Source organism: Myodes glareolus, chromosome 12 (assembly GCF_982192425.1).
Source record: "Myodes glareolus chromosome 12, mMyoGla1.1, whole genome shotgun sequence".
NCBI classification, from domain to species: Eukaryota; Metazoa; Chordata; class Mammalia; order Rodentia; family Cricetidae; genus Myodes; species Myodes glareolus.
This window is the reverse complement of record NC_142037.1, coordinates 25,334,775-25,354,322: the sequence shown is the minus strand read 5'-3', so window position 1 is coordinate 25,354,322 and position 19,548 is coordinate 25,334,775. Positions and strand designations below refer to the sequence as shown.

General features: G+C 45.3%; 1 protein-coding gene across 6 annotated transcripts in view; it reads left to right on the top strand.

The window, feature by feature from the left end:
* The window catches only part of Atp8a2 (ATPase phospholipid transporting 8A2), a 577,323-nt gene that overhangs the window by 19,369 nt on the left and 538,406 nt on the right, over positions 1 to 19,548 (top strand). Inside the window, exon 1 of one of the 6 annotated variants that reach the window (XM_087912155.1) lies at positions 6,892 to 7,096. The exons of 1 other annotated variant lie outside the window; for it this stretch is intronic. Coding sequence is in view for 2 of the 5 variants with exons in the window: in XM_087912149.1 (XP_087768275.1) it covers positions 7,482 to 7,557 (76 nt within the window). In the remaining 3 variants the exon portion in view is untranslated. 4 more of the 6 variants (XM_087912154.1, XM_087912149.1, XM_087912150.1 and 1 more) reach the window with 4 other exon arrangements.

Below are 19,548 nucleotides of genomic sequence, written 5' to 3'. Positions count from 1 at the left end.
TGGAGAAAGTGCTAGCAATTCATTTATCCTGTTAGCTGATCTGGAGGAGGCACTCTGTCATCACTGTTGTAGAAACAGATCATATGCAGAAGACCAGCTGACATCATCTGACTGCTGTGTTAGCAGAGGAAACTCCCACAATCCTTGCCTGTGTGTGTCTACCAAAGAGATGCCATGTCTCTCCCTGTGGTCGGTTGCTTTCATGGTGCTGGGAATCAATTGTAGAGTCACTCACAAGCTAGGCAAGTGTTCTGCTATGGAGTCACAGCCTCAGCCCACCCCCATCCTCTTGTCTAGACATTCGTCTCTTCCCCACCTCTCCACACTTGCACTACTCCATTTTCTGCTGATATCTATCCCAGTACCACAAATTGGGAAGATTATAAAGACCAGGGATTGCAGCTCTCCATTCTACTCCAAGGTTGATTGACAGAATCCTGGGGTGGTGCAGACCATAAGCTGGCAAGAGACAGGGAGGTGTGCCTGAGTCTTCGGTTTTTTCTTCCCCCTTACAGATTTAGCAGTATTCCATCATGGGGCTCTACCCTGATGATCTTATGGGATCCCGAGTTCCTTCTCAAGACTCTTCCACTAAGACTATAGTTAGATTGAGACCTTCCCATCTTTCCCTTCACAATGAGGAAAACTTGTATTCCAACCACAGCAGCGACCATTGCTGTGGTTTCTTCAGTATTCACTGCAGACACAAGTCCAGCCTTGAATGGAAGAAGTGCCTTTTAGGGCAATGGTCCCTCTGTAATCCTATTTCTCATCAGAGATTATGTCGGTGACCCCAGTAATGAGGAGATTAAAAATCAAGGCTTTGTCGGAAAGCAACAAAAAGAGGACTGTTTCCTATTGGATTTTTAAAGTTGTAAAACCGGCCTGTGAAATGGCCAAGCCTGATGAATTAAGTTCTACCCCTGGAACCCATTTGCCAGTGGGAGGGAAGTGAAGCCTGCAAATCGCCCTCTGACCTCCATATGGGTACTGTGGCATGTGTATGTTCTCATCACAGAAATAAATGAAATAAAAAGAAATTTAAAAATGTAAAGAATAATGAAGGATCTAGAAGTTTTAATACTCATTTCTCTAGATGTGGACATAGATACATAATATAAAGACATATTGATGATGACAAGTGTTTATATAGTTTGCATCTATCTATTGAAAATAGGTATATATATACATACACACATACATTATATATGTATACATATAGATTCACATCTCCACTCCCATTTTTGGAGATAAGATCTTACTGTATATAGCCTAGGTTGGTTTCTAACTCAAGATCATCCTGTCTCAGCCTTCTGAGGTACGGGGACTACATGTTTGAGCCCCATGACAGACATTTATTCTTTTTTCATTAAGGGTTATATTACAAGGACTGGAGAAATGACTCAGTGATTCAGAGCAACTGTCGCTCTTCCCGAGGACCTGGGCTCAATTCCTAGCATCCACACGGTAGCTCACAACCATCCATCACTCCCATTCCAGGGGATCTGATAGCCTCTTCTGACCTCTGCATGTATCAGGAACTTATATGGTACACACACATTCATGAAGGCAAAACATTCATATACATATAATAAACCTAATCTAAAGATTTTAAAAAAGGTTATACTATAAATACTTTTCAATTTATCAAATAGTCTTAAAACATTTGTATTTAAAGACTGTCAAGGTTCTCTTTATACATGGATGGTGGGAATGGTGCAGATACTATAGACATCCACATGGAGATTCTTCAGAAAACTGAAAACTATCATGTGATTCAACTGTACTACTCTTGGGTCTATAATCTGAAAGATTCTGATTTAATACACCAGTGACACTTGCACACCCATGTCCATTGCTCTAGTATTCACAACAGCCAGGAAATAGAACCAGCTTAGATGTTCATCAGCAGATGAATGGTACAGAAAAAAAATGATACATATATGAAATTTTATTCAGTTATGAATGAAAATGAAATAATGACATCTATAGGCAAATGCATTCAACAGGAAATCATTGTTAAGCAAAATAAGTCAGACCCAGAAAATATGACATTTCCTCTTACATGTGGAATCTGGGTTTAAATCTGTGTGTGTGTGTGTGTGTGTGTGTGTTGTGTATAGGTTGTGAAAATAAAAAAAAGCTACCATGAGAGGGACAAACAGCTTCTTGAAGGAGGGAAGGGTAAGATGATGCAATAAAATGTAGTTGGCTGGCATAGTGATGCACACCTTTGATTTCAGCACTCGGTAGGCAGAGGCAGGTGGATCTCTATGAGCTGGAGGCCAGCCTGGTCTACTTGTCAAGTTCCATGCCAGTCAAGGTTACATAGTGAGATTCTGTCTCAGAATAAAAAGAAATTGACATGAAAGGATTATCATCTAGGGGCAGACAGGGGCTTGGAGAATGATCGTGGAAGAAGGGCATGAAGTGAGCAAACTATATATGTCTGAGGATGCCACAGTGGAGCTTCTCTTTCCATGGCATGCCAACTTTAAACATTAAAAATGATTCAGGGCGTTTTATTTATTTGCACATCTTCTTACTCACTGGGTTTGTTCTCCAAATTTTTCCTGCTAAAATAATGTGACTACTATAGTATTTAAAATATTATTTCTTCTATTTGTATTTCAAAGGTCAAGATTGTGAACTGTGAGCCTCTTGACTATACAATTTTACAGTCTTAGCATATGCACCCCGTATGTATCCTTTGTTGACAAGTCTTAGCATATGCACCCCATATCTACCCTTTGTTGACAAACAAGTTTCTGTGACCCTCGAGTCCCTTCCCCTCCCAGCAAACCTCCACAACTTGATCCGTATTGTTGTGAATCCAGCTGAGTCAGGTTACTCAGTCATTTTGAATGGGTTTCTAGATTCATCTCCGTTGTTTGCTGATCTGCTCCCCGTTGCTGACTCACCTTCCATTTTAGGACCAGACTCCAGTTGTGCATCCGTGACCTGTTAATGGCTGTTTGGACTGTCTCCGGTTTGGAGCTATTATGAACAAGGCTGCTATTAATACTAATTTTTGAATATTTCTGTAGAAATGTTCACTTCTCTTGGGTATATCTGAAAGTAGACTTTCTTAGCCACAAGGAAGGTGTGTATTGATCTTTCTGAGAAATCACTATGTCTTTTTTGTCTGTCCCTTAAGTGGTTATACCAATTTACACCCCCACTAGCAATATATAAGTTTGGGTAGCTCAGCATCCTCCACAGTATTTGGAATTATTTTTTGATTTGGACATGCTGACCATGGCAAAATAGATTACTATTTTAATTTTCACAGTTCCAGTGACTACTGACAGTTGTCACCTTTCAGGTGACTATGTGCATTTTGCTTATCTTCTTTAATAAGTGTCTGTTTAGGTATTTTGACCATTTTTGAAAACTCTTGATTTGTGGGAATGATTAACATATAGCAAGTCCTTTGATTTAAGTGTTGTGGAAAAATCTCTCCCCAGTTCATAGCGTGCCTCTTCTCCATCTTGTCCTATCTTTTGCTGAGTAGAAGCTTGTTTCTAATGCTAATAATAACATTTACTTTTATTGCTAGCACTTTTCATGTCCTTGCTTGACAGCTTTTCCCCATTTTTTTCTTGAAGATTGAAATACTTTTTTTTTTTTAGTATTTATGATTCATTTTAAGTGTTGTGCATGAATAAAAGGTTAACCCCCCTCCATTGTGGGCATTAAACTGTCACAAGATTGTCTATTGAGAAGATTGTCTCCACTCTACTGAGTTGCTTTTTAGTGTCTTTACCAAAATTACTTTACCATATGGCTCTGAGTCTATTTCTAGACTCTCTGTTCTGTTTCAAAGAGCTAGTTCTCTATTTATTGCTGACACTTTACGGTCTCCTTGCTTTTACCATGTTCTCTGGGAGTCTGCATGCCATGTATTCAGCATATTAAGTGTGGAGAACTCACATACCTTTTATTAAGTTTTCTGTACACCTTACAGTGTGCTTTCCAGTAATATTTTATTACAATTAAATGAGCTCGTTTCTAGTTCTGCTAGATTGTATTTCCCCAAAGGACTGCAGTGATGTTTCCACCTCCCATGCTCTTCCAGAATCTTGTCGCTCTGTCTCCTGCCTGCTTGTGCTGACTGGGCCTTTGTTTCTGGACAACCAGGATATGGCAGAAGTGGCACACCCTGCATTCTCAGGCCAGGTTAGGACAGGTGGCCCTGTGTCTTGAACTATCTACTCTTGGAATCCTATCACCTGGTTTCAACAAGCCCAGGAGGAGAGGTCCCAGCAGCAGGCCAGTAGCAAATGCCAGACAAGGAACGTGAATGGACGAATAGAATAACTGATGGGAGGAGCTCCTTGACAACTGTCCTGTTTTCACTGGGAACACAGGGAGCCACAGCCTACTACGTCATTAGTCTGTGCACAGTTTGGGGACACCGCTATCTTTCAAAAAGGAAAGAAACTCTTTTAAAAAAAAATGAGAATTCAGATAGAATTTAGGCCATCAAAATGTACCCATGGAATCTTTAGTAAGAATCTGTAGAAAAAGGAGATTTACCTGACGTGATCTCCCTTCAAAGACCGTTTACCCAATACTGTTAGAGTTGGCTGTTAACTTGTTGGTCTGTAAATAACAAGCAAGAAGAGAAAGTATACAAGGAAGGGAGGAATTAGTCTGTGGACAGGAGGAAAGGAAAGGATCAGGTTGGGTTATAGGCCCACGATAGGATATTCTGATTGAGATTTTCTTTCAATGTGCTGTATTCATGCCCTTTTCTTTTTTTAAAATATCGCCTACGTATGTTTATAATAGTCACACGCACATAAATATTTTGAAAAGAAACGGTTCTAGGGCTGGTAGCTTAGTCAGTTTCAGAAATGCTGGCTCTCTCAAGGCATCGTTCCTCCCCCGACAGGCTGCTCTGTTCTTGACTTGGGAAAACCTGCAGCCATGGTCAATGAACTGAAGCAATGACCTTGAAGGTAATGTCATACTGCTTTCAAAAAAAAAAAAAAAAAAAACGGAATAAAACACACCTCCTGGACCGTCCTATTGCTCTGGATTTTGTGCCTGCTTTTCTTTCCCCTTGCTGGTGGGTCTTCTATACTTCTAGCCCAGATTGCTCCTGGCAAGGACAAAAGGGTTTCTGTTCAAAGCCAACACAGGTTGTGTGCGATTCATACAGCCATAGGATTCTATGCTTAGGAAACAATGGAATACCGCTCGTTGCTTTGTTTTCTCCTGAGTACCTATGATTCCTTTTAGTACCTGGATGATGGGACTGAGGCCCGGATGCTGGGGCTGGTGCCAGTCTAATCTTTTCAGCTTTGTAAAAGGCAGGGAGGCGAATTTACCGTGGAGATAAATGCAACTCCCCTCTATGGCTCTTGATAATCCCTCCTGCGTGTGGCAAGCGAGCTACCTTAAATGCTCCTTTTACATGAATGAGGGCTCACACCTGTAACCCCCCACACTTGGGAGGCTGAGGCAGGAGGATTATCACCAGTTCCAAATCATCTTGGGCTACACAGTGAGCCCCAGGCCAGCCAGGGCTCCAGCATGGTAAGACTCTTTCTCTTCCATATCACTGCCCATCACACTTCTCCAGAGCGCTTGGCCAATTTGGTTACTGGAAGGTACCCAAGGAGGCAGGATCAATAAACTTGTTTTATGCTGTGATTCTGTGAAATCAAAGGACAATCAAAAATAACCATTGCCTATTTTGTTATTGTTCTCATCTAGTTCTCCTCAATTTTTTTTCTTGTTTGGGGGCATAATAATAACAAATAAGTTTTCCTTCAAGCCCCTTTCAATATTTTGCTTATTCCTCAAGGCATTATCACAGAAAGTGTATGGAACCATTAGTGGCCCATTTTTATATCTGCAGTGCCATGGTCAACCTAAGCTTTGAAAGCATCCTCCATGGCCAGGGGGATTCACTGAGAAATTCTGCCACCCCGAACCTCAGCTCAGCACCTGAGACATTTCCCTCTTGGACCTTCCTGCTAATGATTCGTTTCTTCTCAGAACTGTGTTTCCTCTGAGGACCAGAGGTGAGCTTTTTTGTAGAAGGTATGGGGGTCTCTGTGTTCACAGATAAGCCCTTGAGGAACCAGGAATGTTAAGCACACAGGGCTGTGTCTTCAAGGGATGGAAAGTAAGGCCTGTCCTTGCCCAGAAGGCTGAATGGCTTCTCCCTAGCCTGGTGACCTTTTGCCCTGTCTCTGTGACCAGGGACTTCTCCAGGACCAGACCCTGATCACAACCTTGTTTTTCTCTGTCGATCTATAGAACTCATATAAAGTCCATGAAGGGACTTTACAGAAAATTTGACCCGTATTTAGCTCCCTTTGTTTCTTAAGGAGATTTGTGTATGTTTTGTTGTGCACTTGGGACAGAGTTAACACCAGAATAGTTTTCACCAAATTGTGCTGCGCTAAATACGCCTAAAATAAACCCCTCGCTCGCCGTCAGACTCGGGAAGTTTGAACCCACACCGGTTACAGAGTCGTGTTGAGCCAATTGCCTTCCTACCTCCTACAGCTCATCTCTCTGAAGCCGCCTAAGGTCTCAGAGACTCCCCCATTTTTATGCAAAAGGAAAGGCAAAGATCACTTCTGCAAGCGCAGGAGCACAATCAGGTTGGCTGGTTTGCTTTTTGCCTTTTTAGTCTAAGGTCAAGATTTCATCAGACATAGTAAAGATTTAGTTGGTCTCTTCCTCACTACCCCCATGGAACTGACTCAGCTTAAACATTAAGTGAAGGGAGAAATCAAACAAAAGCAGGGTCGAATGACCTTGGGCCAGTCACCCCTTACCTCTCAATGGATTTGTTTGCATGTAGAAGGTGCAGTGCGTGTATCGTGGGCGTGGATGTGTGTGGTGGGTGCCCCTTACAGCGTTCTGGAGGACTCACGGTTCTGACAAGCCGTGGAGGACAGGGGCTGCAGACCCAGCACTTCTTTGAGTTTCAGGTCCCAGCTTGGAAATTCCTGTTCTGCGCAAAGGAGCCAGGCGGACCCCATCGGACTGGATGCAAAAGAAAAGAAGCTGCTAAACGAAAGAGTAGGAGGACCCACGGCTGCACAACACAAGTGACAGGCAGGGAGATAAGGTAGCCGACTTCCTGAGGCCCAGAGCCGCCCAGGTGCGCCCATCCCCTCCCGGAGCCCGCACCCAGTCCCGTAACCCTGCCTGCGCCTCCCGCGCCACCTGCCAGGACTCCGACTGGTGGCGCAGCCTCCTGCGGGCCCCCGCCCCCGCGTTGCCGGGCCAGCGAGGCCGCCGCGGCGTTCGGGGCGCCGCCGCATTGGCCGCTGCGGTGCGGGAGGCGCGGTCGGCGCAGCCTCGGGGCTGCGGGCACAAACTGGGGCGTCCCGCGGCGCTCGCTCTGCCCTAGGTCCGCTCGCCCATGGCCCTGGCTCTGTGGCCCTGGCGCCCAGCCCCGCACGCAGTCGCTATCGCCCGCCTCTGGTTGCCCAGTCCGCCAGCCGCGAGCGATGCTGAACGGTACGGGCCTGGACCAGGCGTTTAAGATGTCGTTGCCGCGGAGGGCAAGGATCGGCGCGTCCGTGGGTGAGCGGGGAGGGTGGGCCATTGGGGCGGGGGTGGCGCTCGCGGCTGGGAGACACTGCTCCGCCCTTCATACTGTCCCCTCCTCCCCGGGCGCCTGGGGCTGCGGGACTCCGGACGCCACGCCCTACTGCCCCCTGGCTGGACGTCCTTGCACCCACCCGGTACTAGGCTTCCTGCGGGGGTGAGGGAGCGGCAAGTGTGAGAACTCTCAGGCCCCTGGCACCGTTGTGTATGCATGTGTGCGTGTGCATGTGTCCCTGTGTGTGTGTGTGTGTGTGTGTGTGTGTGTGTGTATACACACACGCTAGCGCGCGTGCAGATCTGTGCGCACTTACGCGGTGCTGCGGATGCCGGAAAGGACCAGAGCATCAGTTTCTGCCCTGTCCCCAGTCCTGGTGGGCACAGTTTGGCCTCTGGGAGGACTTGTTGCCTCCCAGGCTGTCTGCTACAGAGACTTAAAAGAAGCAGAAGGTCACTAATAGTGTTTTCACCACCTGGGGCCCAAGTGCTTACACTAAGGACTGAGAGGCTTAGACTCTTAGGGGAAGCTGCGGAGGCTTCGGGGACTTGACGCGCTCATAAGCACCCGCTGACAGTGGCCTGGGTGGGATTGGAAATACAGCTTCTCCAACTAGTCACTTTAGATGTATGTTTTTGTTGTATAAATACTCTTAGAACCAGGCACATCCAATGCGCTGTGGCTACAGCACTTGACAGGTGACCTAGATGCTTATATGTTGCAAAACTGGAGGGGGAACCTCCAAAAATAATGCCCTGTCTTGCATTTCAGTCCTCCTTGAAAGGAGTCTGGGTAGATCTCTGATGTAGAGGGTTCAAGGTTTGGGTTTGGAGTTGAGGCTTGTGTGTTTTGAGATAACAGGCATATAAAAATAAATGACCTTTCCATTTCCACTGTTGAGCAATGTGAGGAAGAAGAAACTCATTTTAGCTAGTGTTTGTTCAAGTTGGGCAGTATCGGGACACCGTCACATTCCTTTCTAGCAGAATCTTTTCCTGAAAGGGTCACTAGGCAACACACCAAGACTACGAGGTGGGGAGTCCCAGGGGCATTGGGGAGCAGGCAGAAGGACAGCCTAGGTGCCAGCAGAGGGAAGGAAGTGTGTGCTTTTCAAAGCAGTGCCAAGGATGGAAGGCTTTGTGAAGAAAGTAGCACTCCGGGATGGGAGGGGTACAGAACTTCTTCATTGGGGAAGAAGGGAGAATGTAAGATTTAGTTTTAATCATGTCCCATCAGAGATGAGATGCTCACTGGAGAGCAGAGTGGGGATGGATTGGCTTATGAGCCTGAGTTCACAGTCAAAGATCTAAGTTTCAGAGTGCTTCCCAGGATGCCTCAGTGGGTACCTCCCTGCAGGTACACGGGGCCTCCTCCTAGAAGAGCCCCCTCTTTAATGTTTTGCATCTTTAAGCTTCAGGTCTTGATTTCTGCACAGGGGCACACCATCTTGTTGTTCACTGGGTCCCCCCCCCAAGATTATGTAACTAATACCAGAGGATTCTGAAGGTGTCTGAGCATTCCATTATTTTCAAATTGGAGGGTCTTATGGGCAACAGAAAGGGACTGGAATGGGATGTATGGGAGCCCAGCAAGTTAGGAAAGCCGCCAAGAACTCCAGGAAGAATCTGGACACTGATGCTTGGCTTTATTTGTGGAGGTCACGGATGCCCTTGGAAGAGCTGCTATTGTATAACTGTGGGGCAAAATAGCTATTAGAGGGGGTGCAAGAGGGGAAGACAGGGCTTGAAAACAGACTGTCTGTGACACCCTTTAGGGAAAATTTTGCAGAAAATGGAGGGAAAAGCAAACAAAGTGGCAGCTGTAGAAAGTAAATTCGGGAGAGGACGCTTTGCGGACTGACCGCCTGGTCCAGCTGTGCGATAGTATGAACACTCAGTCAAGAGTTTCTCAGTGGTCTGCGGTGTGAGCATCAGTAAGGAGCAGAGTTCAGAACTCAGCAGCTCAGAAAGGTCTAGGAGTTTCTGAAGGTGGAGGGCTTTGGGACCTTGTGTGGCTTTACAAGATGGGTCTATTTAGAGCACATAAATCATGGATGGGCAAGAGGGAGGCTGGGGTGGAAACCTGGTCAAAGGCCCTGACAATTGCCTACTCCCATGAAGTATAAGGGATGTGTGACTTTCGAGGAAGCCTGCTGCTTCTCATTTAGTGGGAACTAGCAAAGCCGGTCTGAGGCTCATAGCTCCTTCAAGATCAGGTGCCACCCAGTCGACTGTTTACTAAATCAGTTCCGGGATCGTTACTTCTGGTGAATGTACCTTGGACTCCCTTCTTATGCTGGGTGCCCTGCCGTACCTTTGTCTGCTCCTTTCTGCAGCCATCTGTCATTCACCAAATGATGGGGATCAAGAGACCAGTTGAGTTTGGTTGGCTGTAACACGAGTTCTTGGATATGTATTGACCACCTTCCGTGTGCCAGACACTTCAGGGCTCTGGTGATGGAGCCCTGGACAGGATAGGTGCTCTCTGGATGGAGCCCAAGGTCTAGGAAAGAGTCCAAAGCACAGTGTCAATGCTCTCAACTCATATCCAGCCTTGAGTCTACGTGCACAGGCAATGCACACAGTTGAACAGGGAAGCGAAGCACCCATGTGTGTATGGGTGTGTGGGCAGTGACATGGGGGAGTGAGGACAGAAAGGAAGGGAGAGCTGTTTTCTGGGGACAGCAGCATTCATGTTCTCCAGGGTAGAAGCTTCTTTCCTCTTACCGAGTTTCTGAATTTGGCTTCATGAAAGATTGGCAATGAAGAGCAGGCAGACAGCAAGCCCAGGGCCTGTGCCTTTAATTAGATTAAATACAGGACCTGGATGACTTCAAGTGCTACTGAAGATGCCCTTGCAGGTCGGTTCCAACTTCTCTACCCAACCCTTTCCTCTCCCCTGGCCTCTTCAGATCAGTAAGGTGTTTTGTTTGTTTGTTTGTTTGAATGGGCTCCTGTGTGGGCCTAGTTTTTTTGCATCTCCTGTAACTGCCTACCCTGAGTTTTAAAAGAAGGGAGTGGGGACAACGGAAGATGCCAAAAGCTGTGGTGTAGAATCTAAGAGCTGGAAGATGGCACAAAAGAGCTTTAATCCCTTCACTTTACAGCAAACTATTTCAGAGCGGCTGGTTCATTTCTAGCAGAACCAACTAATTTCCAAGGCCCGCTGGCGCGGTTCAGGATCAATTCCAGTCCGAACAGGGCATATTTGCTCATTCTACACGGTTTCCTCTTCCCTGGTAGGAAATAAGGCAGACACGGGTCTCATATCCCTCGCTTCTATGGTCTGCACTACCCAGTGGGCACTCTACACACAGACTTAAATCATCTCTGACCTAGATACTTTTGTGCTTGACCTGAGGGTCTAGATTATATTTGGAAGTTCTTGGAGACAGTGTCTGTTGGGGGCAAATGCCAGACTAGGTTTAGAGAGAAATAGTTTCAAACTTTGAAATTGTCTTCTGCTTCCTATGGGACATTTCTTTACTTACATTATAGAATGAGGATGTGAAGAAAGAGTCTCCCCCCCCCACCAGAGCTCATGTGTGTGTGTGTGTGTGTGTGTATATGTGTGTGTGTGACTTGCATAGTACAGCAGTGCACATACTAATTACTGGATGTACAATCAAGCAAGACAGTTGCTAGTTCTTAGGTTGCCCATCACAATCCGACACGGTCTCCTCTACCTAGACCCTTATTTCATGTGACACAGAAGTGGGGACATCTTTAGCTGTTGGATTTCCCTTTCTAAATCTAATGATGGCTTACCCAGGATGTGGCTGCATAGAGGTATTTCTCGGTTTGCATGATATAGAAATCCACACTCACCTACTACCCAGATCCTACCCTGTCCGTTCTCTAGTGTCTGACAGTTGTCACCTTCCCTACACTGTCCTGTCTTATGCCTGCAGGTGGCCACTATGCCCTTAATTTGATGACTTTCATTGTTTAATAATTAATTCACTTTTACAATGGCTGCTGTATCTTAAATCCTCATCTGATAGAGGTGCCAGCTAGACAGATGGATTACATTAAAGTTATTCTCTTAGACCCTTTGGATAGTTTATGAGAGGATGTTCAGACAATGCCTCTGAAGCCCCTTATCCCCGGGGCTTTTCACATTTGATAGACATAAACCCCGCTCAGTCGCACACCGAGACAAGATGTTATTTCCTTCCTCTTAGGCCAGTGAAAGTGCCCAGGGTGAATGTTAACAACCACGAAGAAAGGCTAAAAATAAAAAAGTGAGCTCACATTCACTCCCTGGCAGCTTCTCCATATCATTGTCAAGGGCAGACACAATGCCTAACCTGCTGCGTGGTGCTGAGCACCTCCGAGATGGGGACAGTTATGTCCGTGTGCCTCCCAGGCTGTGTATGCACTTAGGTGTGTCTATGAGAGTGCCGCCAGGTATGGCTCGTCCCCTTGTTCCAGGGGTTGTGGAAGGGTGAGGCATGTAGATTGCCTGAGCCCCATTTGGGTCCATGTGGGCAATTCCGCGAGAACTTGTGTCAGCAACAAAAATAGAATAAGAGAAACATACACATATGATAATTGTCCATTCACAGCAGTGTGGTGGAGGGCTCCTTATGCTGGCCTGCTCCCTTACCCCTGTGTGTGTCCTCTGTCTGTGTCTGTGCTCCTTGCACTGAAGGAGTATCTCTCACCTGCTAGTGAAAGAAAAATGGGTATGTCGTAGCTTCTCCTAAAACTGTGGCCTCATCTTCGCTCATTTTGATTCAGAGATTTCCACATTTGGAACGTGGTCCCCTGCATTTGAGTTATTGTGTTGGGTAATGAGCATGCGTTCATTTCGGACATTTCCCAAGGAGCATCTGAGCACTTCGTCGCCAGAGACACCACGTCAGTCAGAGGCAGAGGGTTCCTAGGATTACTGTAAATGTTTCAAGCACATCACTGAGATTGGTTGTGCAGAGAACTGGGGCAGCAAAGGATTCCTTGGCGTGAGCACTTTTGCCGCGCAGAATCTCACTGCAGATGCCTCGTTCAGAGACAGTTGCTGGTGTCAGGTCCTGGCACCTTAACGGCAAGGAGCTGTTCATTCTTATTCAGAGGACACAGCCGTGGCTGGTCCGCAGTTATCCAGTTAGTCAGGGATTAGGCCTCCTGCAAACCGTTTTCAGGTCAGCTCCGTAACCCATTAGCCCCATGTAAGACTCTTGTCAATTTTCTTTTTACTTTCTTCATCCTAATGCCCTGAGCATGCATATCTATCTTGATTTCAAAACTCTGGAGTTTTTGCCTTTAAACTCCACAGTCGCAGTCACTGTCTCTGTGACAAGTTAAGTGACAGTCCCTTCTTTAGAGTGCCAGGGAACCTGCCCAGCAGCTAGGTTTTAGCCCAGCAGTTGGCTTAGGGTTTACTACAGGGTCATTGGTGTCATGGCCCAGTCTGTATGCTGCCCCAGATGACCATGCCATTCTTTTCTGCTGGAACACAACCTAAGTTTACACAGCTTGTAACATCTTCGTTGTTATTCTTTCTAGATGTTTGGAAATGGGTTTTTCAGCTCTATTTTTTTCTTCCATGGTCTCATTTTTCTGCTGGTAGGGTTTGGGCTGAGGTTTTTGTTTTTTGTTTTTTGTTTTTTGTTTTTTTTTTTTTTTTTTTTTGGGCTGGAGAGATGGCTCAGAGGTTAAGAGCACTGGCTGCTCTTTTGGAGGTCCTGAGTTCAATTCCCAGCAACCACATGGTGACTCACAGCCATCTGTAGTAAGGATCCGGTGTCCTCTTCTGGCCTGCAGGCAGAACACCGTGTACATAGTAAATAAATAAATCTTTAAAATAAATAAATAAATAAATAAAGGGAATGCAGAAATGTGGGCAGGTAAGTGGGTGGGATCTCCCAGTGAGAATCAGCTAGGCTGGATGCGAACACCGGAGATGAGTGGAGACTGTAAATGAAGTCTAAAGGTTGGTCGTGTCTTGGCAAACGCAGAATGGCAAACATTAAATGTTTGCTTTATCATTCTTTAACTCTGTGGTTGTTTGCTTTAGTGGTGGAACCAGTGGGGTGAGAGGGGTGAGAAGCTTTTCCTCCTCGTGAGAAGTGGCTGTGCTGTTCGTTTCGTCGGCCTGACAAGACCGAAATGTTTATGGAAGAGGGGACTTCAATTAAAAAATGGTCTCCATCGGTTTGGCCTGTAAACATATCTGTGAGATAGTTTCCTGTTTGATGATTGATGTGGGAGGGCCCAGACCATTCTCGGCAGTGTCCTCCCTGGGCAGGTGGTCCCGGGCTGTCTAAGAAGGTAAGTTGAGGAGCTGGAGCCATGACTCAGCAGTTAAGAGCACTGACTGCTAACAACAGTCTATAACCCCAGTTCTGATGACCTCCTCTGGCCTCTAGGCACTGCATGCATATAGTACACAGTATCTATGCAGGCAAATACCCATATACACAAATATTAATTTACAAAATGAAAGAGAGAAAAAAAGAAAGAAGGAAAGAAAGAAAGGAAGAAAGAGAAAGAAGAAAGAAAAGATCTGAGCAAGTCATAGAGAATGATCCAGTAAGCAGCTTTCCTCCATGTTTCCTGCCTCTACTCCTGTTTAAATTCCTATCTTGACTTCCCTCTAGAATGGATTGTAATTAGGATGCATAAATCAGATAATCCTTCTATTCCTAAGTTACTTTTGGTCAGTTTATCATAACAGAGAAGCAAGCTGTGACAGTGGTGTTTGTACCTCATTTGTCTGATAATGTCTTAGATTTTTAAAATGTGTACATGGAGGCATCTCTCTCTCTCTCTCTCTCTCTCTCTCTCTCTCTCACTCTCTCTCTCTCCCTCTCTCTCTGTGTGTGTGTGTGTGTATGTGTGTACATGTGTGTGCGTGTGCTCCTGCACTTGCCATGGCACACTATGAGAGTTGCACAAATTGCGGGCGTGGGTTCTCTCCCACCATGTGGGTGAGATTGAATGTAGGTCATCAGACTGATCAGCTAACACTTTCACCTGGTAGGCCATCTCACTGACCTTATGCTTCCCATATTTTATATCGTCTTTGGGAAAGTCCAAGATGCCATGGGTATGGTAAACAATGCTTTGCAGACCACCGTCACAGATGGACAAAGAGGAAGGTGACTTTGTAGATGTCTGCCAGCCAGTATGGGGGCACAAGCTCTGTGGGACTGACTGAAGGTGAGTCAGAACAGAGCTGCGCTGTACTGTAAAATACACACCAAATTTACAGGACTTTAGTATGAAAAGGAAATTTGTGGGGCATGGTGGCCCATATCATTAATCCCAGCACTCAGGAAGCAGAAGCAGATGGGTCTCTGTGAGCACCATCCAGCCTAATCTACACAGCAAATGTCAGGCTAGCTAGGGCTACACAGAGAGTACACACACACACACATACACACACACACCACTCACTCACACACACACATTCAACATATATATCATATGTATATATATATATATATATATATATATATATATATATGAAAGTTATTCATCATCCATATATTCAGTTATACATTAGTGATACTGCTTTCTGTTTACTACATGGTGAAAAACTATCTAGCATGTATCAGGTTAAAATGTAATAGTTAATTGTTTTATGTAATTTTACTTTTTTTTTTTTTGAGACAGAGTCTTACTGTGTAGCCCTGACTTGCTTAGAACTTATTTTGTAGGCTAGGCTGGCCTTGAACTCACAGAGAACCACCTACATCTGGCTCCCAAGCGCTGAGATTAAAGACAAGCACTACCATACCCAGCTTTTAATTTTACTTTTATTTTGTATGCCTGCTAGAAATTGAAATAATTAGTATACAGGGTATTAGATTTTATTGTGGTATTTTAAATCTTGTGTTAAAAAATTTAAAATATGTTCATAGCTTGTGTTGTATTTCTGTTGGACAGCACCTTTACAGATCAGGTTCAAGTTTTATCTTATTCTCTGACAGTTTCATGCATGTCACATTGATCATGCTCACTCCATGTCCACTCCAATTCTCCCTCATCCTCTCATTTTCTCTCGAAATATCCCCAACATGTCCCTTTCTACCTTCATGCTCCCCGCTTTTGTAACCCACTGAGTCCAGTTCGTGCTGCTTGATAGAATGTTTATTGGTCTTGTCTTGATATAGTGTAGGCCTTGTGCGGGTGACCACAGCTGCAAAGGAGGCCTTGTGTAGATGACCACAGCTGCCAGTGATTCATAAGTCATGTCTGGTTAAACAGTTCTTCTCTGTTGTCCTTGAAATTGTGTGCTTCCTAATGTAACAATCCGAGTAGGAAACTGAGACTGTGGGAGGGTGGGTTCCAGATGCTTGCCTAGGGTCCTCAGCTTCTTCCCAGGGAAGACATCAGAGCCCACGTCTTAGATTCCTGCAGAATTCCTTCCAGGCCTATATTGTCTTCTTACCTTGTATGAAATCTCCTTTGGGAACAATCTATTTTAATTTTGAAAATAAACTAGGTCATAGTACTGTGAAATTCTATTCTGTTTCTTTGAACCCAGTCTCTGGCGAAATCAAACTGCTTCAGTCTTTGACTATTGTCTGATAATTTTAGCCAAGGTTTGTAGAGATTGTTGAATATGATGATCTATGAGTTCATGGGATAAAGGACTCATGACCCCATGTGGCACCTTGTAGAGAGAACAGTATCATATTGTCACCGTCCAGTCCCAGTCCCCTTCACAAGACCAGTGGCTGTCTCAGATGTCATTTTCTTTCTGGTTATTTTTTTTTTAAGAAAGTAATTTTATTAAATTATAAAAGTTTCTATTTCCGCCCCTCCTCCCACCACCCTCCCACTCCCCCCACTCCCTCTCCTCCTCTCTCTCCATCCCTAAGAGCAGTCAGGGTTTCCTGCCCTGTGGGAAGTTCAAGTTCCTCCCCCCTCCCTCCAGGTCCAGGAAGGTGAGTGTCCAGACAGACTTGATCCGCAAAATCCAGTATATGCAGAGGAAACTAGTCCCAGTGTCATTGTCAATGGCTTTTCAGAAAGACTCCGGGCCAGCCACACTCAGAGAATCCGGCCACATTCAGAGAATCTGGTTGGATTCTTTCTGGTTATTAATTAGTGTTGAACTGGGCTTGTTTTAGAGAGACAGGTGTTACCACACTCACCCTCTCTTCATTTCTTCTTTTTACTGCATTACCTTCTCACCTAAGTGTAACAGAAAAACTCAGGAAGTAAACGCCAAAGGGGAAAAACTCCTGAGTAGATTTGCTACAGTTTGGATGTGGTTTGAGTTTGTCCCCAGAGGCTCTTGTGTCAGAAGTCTGGTTTTCCGTGTGGTGATGCCGTGACTTGGGAGCTTAGCAGAACATCTTTAAGTCAGTGAGAATGTGCCTCCGAGGAGATTGAAGTCATTCTTGTGTGACCTCTAGTTAGTTCTCCCAGAAGGTTGCCGTAAAGGATCAGCCTGGACACTCAGCGGCTTCCTTTGCTTCTTCTCACACCATGTGTCTCTCCTCCACACGTGTGTACCTTCCTCTGTAATACTACCCATCATGAGGTCCTCGGGAGAACTTAGTTGAGGCCCAGACCCTTCAGAACTGTGAGTTAAACAAACCTCTTTTCAAATTAAAGTTATTTCCCTTCAAGTGTTTCAGTAGAGCAGCAGAAAATGGAGCAAGACTGCGTGGAAACACACTGGGGCTCTTAGCTGCCCCAAGTCTTGCGGAGAAGACAAAGGTAGGTTTTATTACAAGGGGTGATGCTAAAATACTTTAATTGGCCAGGATTCTGAGAGCTTAGGGATTACTTTTAAATCACATCCGTAAGATTTTCTTCAGCTGTCAGAGTAACCAGTGGCGGTGGCCAGGCAGCAAACACCATGTGATTGTGTGTAGCTAACATGGCCTGGGTAGTGTATGGTTAGTGTGCTTGCTCTTCGGACCTAGGAGTCCCATATATGACGAACAGCTGACAGTAGTGGTCAGTAGGCTTCAACGGGGAGTCTTAGACTATGCACATGGGGATAGAGGGAAGCTGAGGGACCCAGGGAAGGGGAGCCGTTCTATAGTTTTAAGTCTCTCATCTAGACTTTTTGAGCATGAGGAATATGCAGGGCAATGCCAGTGGTGATAAACTGAGGGTGTGTGATGACGTCACAGTGTCACATTGTGGTGTCGGCGCCGTGATGTCAGCACGGTAGTGACTGTATGAGGTCACACTTGTAGTTGTATGCGGAGACAATGGTGTGGCGTGTCTCCCCACAACAGTATCGTACAGAATTGCTCTCCTGCCCTAAAGATCGCTGTGCTGCATCCACGTGTCCCATCCTCCCTCCTGACCCCGTGGAGCCCTTGTGAATTTTACATTTCCACGCGTTTGCTTTCTGTAAATGTCAGACATTGGGAGCCATGCCGTCGCTAGCCTCTCAGACTGGTTGCTTTCACCTTGTCAGATGCGTTTGATGTTTCTTCTTATTTTATCTGTCTCGGTAATTTATTTCTTCCTTTCCCGAACAGCAGTGTGCTATCTGCATATTTTTCCGTTCCTCCACAGGAGAGACATCTTGCTTGTGTCAGGATGGGTGGAATGCGCTGGCTAGTGGTTTGGTTTCACTTTTGTCAGCTTGACCTAAGCCAGGGTTATCTGGGAAGAGGGAACCTCAGCGGAGGAATTGCTGCTACCAGACTGGCCGTGCAGGCAAGTCTGTGGGACATTGTCTTAACGACCGCTGCGGGAGGATCCAGCCCACTGTGGGTGATACCACCCTCAGGCAAGTGGTCCTGGGTTGTATAAGAAACCAAGCTGAAGCCGTGTGGTGGTGGTGCATGCCTTTAATCCTAGCTCTGGGAAGGCAGAGGCAGGCAGATCTCTGTGAGTTCAAGGCCAACCTGGTCTACAGAGATAGTTCTAGGACAGGTTCCAAAGCTACAGAGAAACGCTGTCTCGGAAAACCAAAACAGAGAGATGCCTGTCAGCAGCGTTCCTTCATGGGTCCTGCTTGGGTTCCTGCCCTCCCTCAGTGGTAGACTACAAGTTGTACATGAAATAATCCCTTTCCTCCCTTAAAGTGCCTATGGCTGGTGTTCATCTCAGCAACGAAGAGCACACAGTTAGGGGAGTTATGGTTTAAGCTGCTCTCAGAACTTGTGTGCAGGCTTCTGTGTGGACAAACGTTCTCATAACAAAGCAAAATTGCTGGGCCATATGGTGAGAGTGTCTGTTGCCTTGCAAAACATCTGTGACATTTTGCACTCCTGTTGAGAGTTCATGCCATTCCATGTCCTCACCCACACTTGGCATTGTCATTATTTGGAATTTTAGCCACTCAAAAGGCATGTATTAATATTCTGTTCTTTTAATTTGCAAGCTCATGACAATATGGGATGGACATCTTTCCATGCTTAATCACCATGTGTATTTCTTTCCATTCTTAATTGTCATGTATATGCCTTTCTTTCCATGCTTAACTAACATGTATATACCTTTCCATGATTAATGTATACCTTTCCATGATTAATTTGCCATGTGTATACCTTTCCATGATTAATTGCCATGTGTATACCTTTCTTTCTATGTTCAATTACCATGCATATACCTTTCTTTGATGAAGCATCTATCCAAATCTTTTACTCCTTTTCAAACTGAGCTGTTTTCTTATTAATGATTTTCAAGAGTCACTTATATGTTTAGGATTCAAGTCTTTTTTATCAAAGATGCATTTCCCAAATGCTTTCTTCTAGCTCACGGGTTTACTTTTCATTAATGTAACAGTGACTTCTTGACAAGCAGATTGTTTTTTTAGTTTTTAAGATTTTTTTTTGTTAATTTTATTGAGCTCTACATTTTTCTCTTCTCCCCTCCCTGCCTCTCCCCTCCCCTTCAACCCTCCCCCAAAGTCCCCATTCTCCCAATTTACTCAGGAGATCTTGTCTTTTCCTACTTCCCATGTAGATTAGATCCATCTATCTCTCTCTTAGAGTCCTCATTGTTGTCTGGGTTCTCTGGAATTGTGATTTGTAGGCTGTTTTTTTT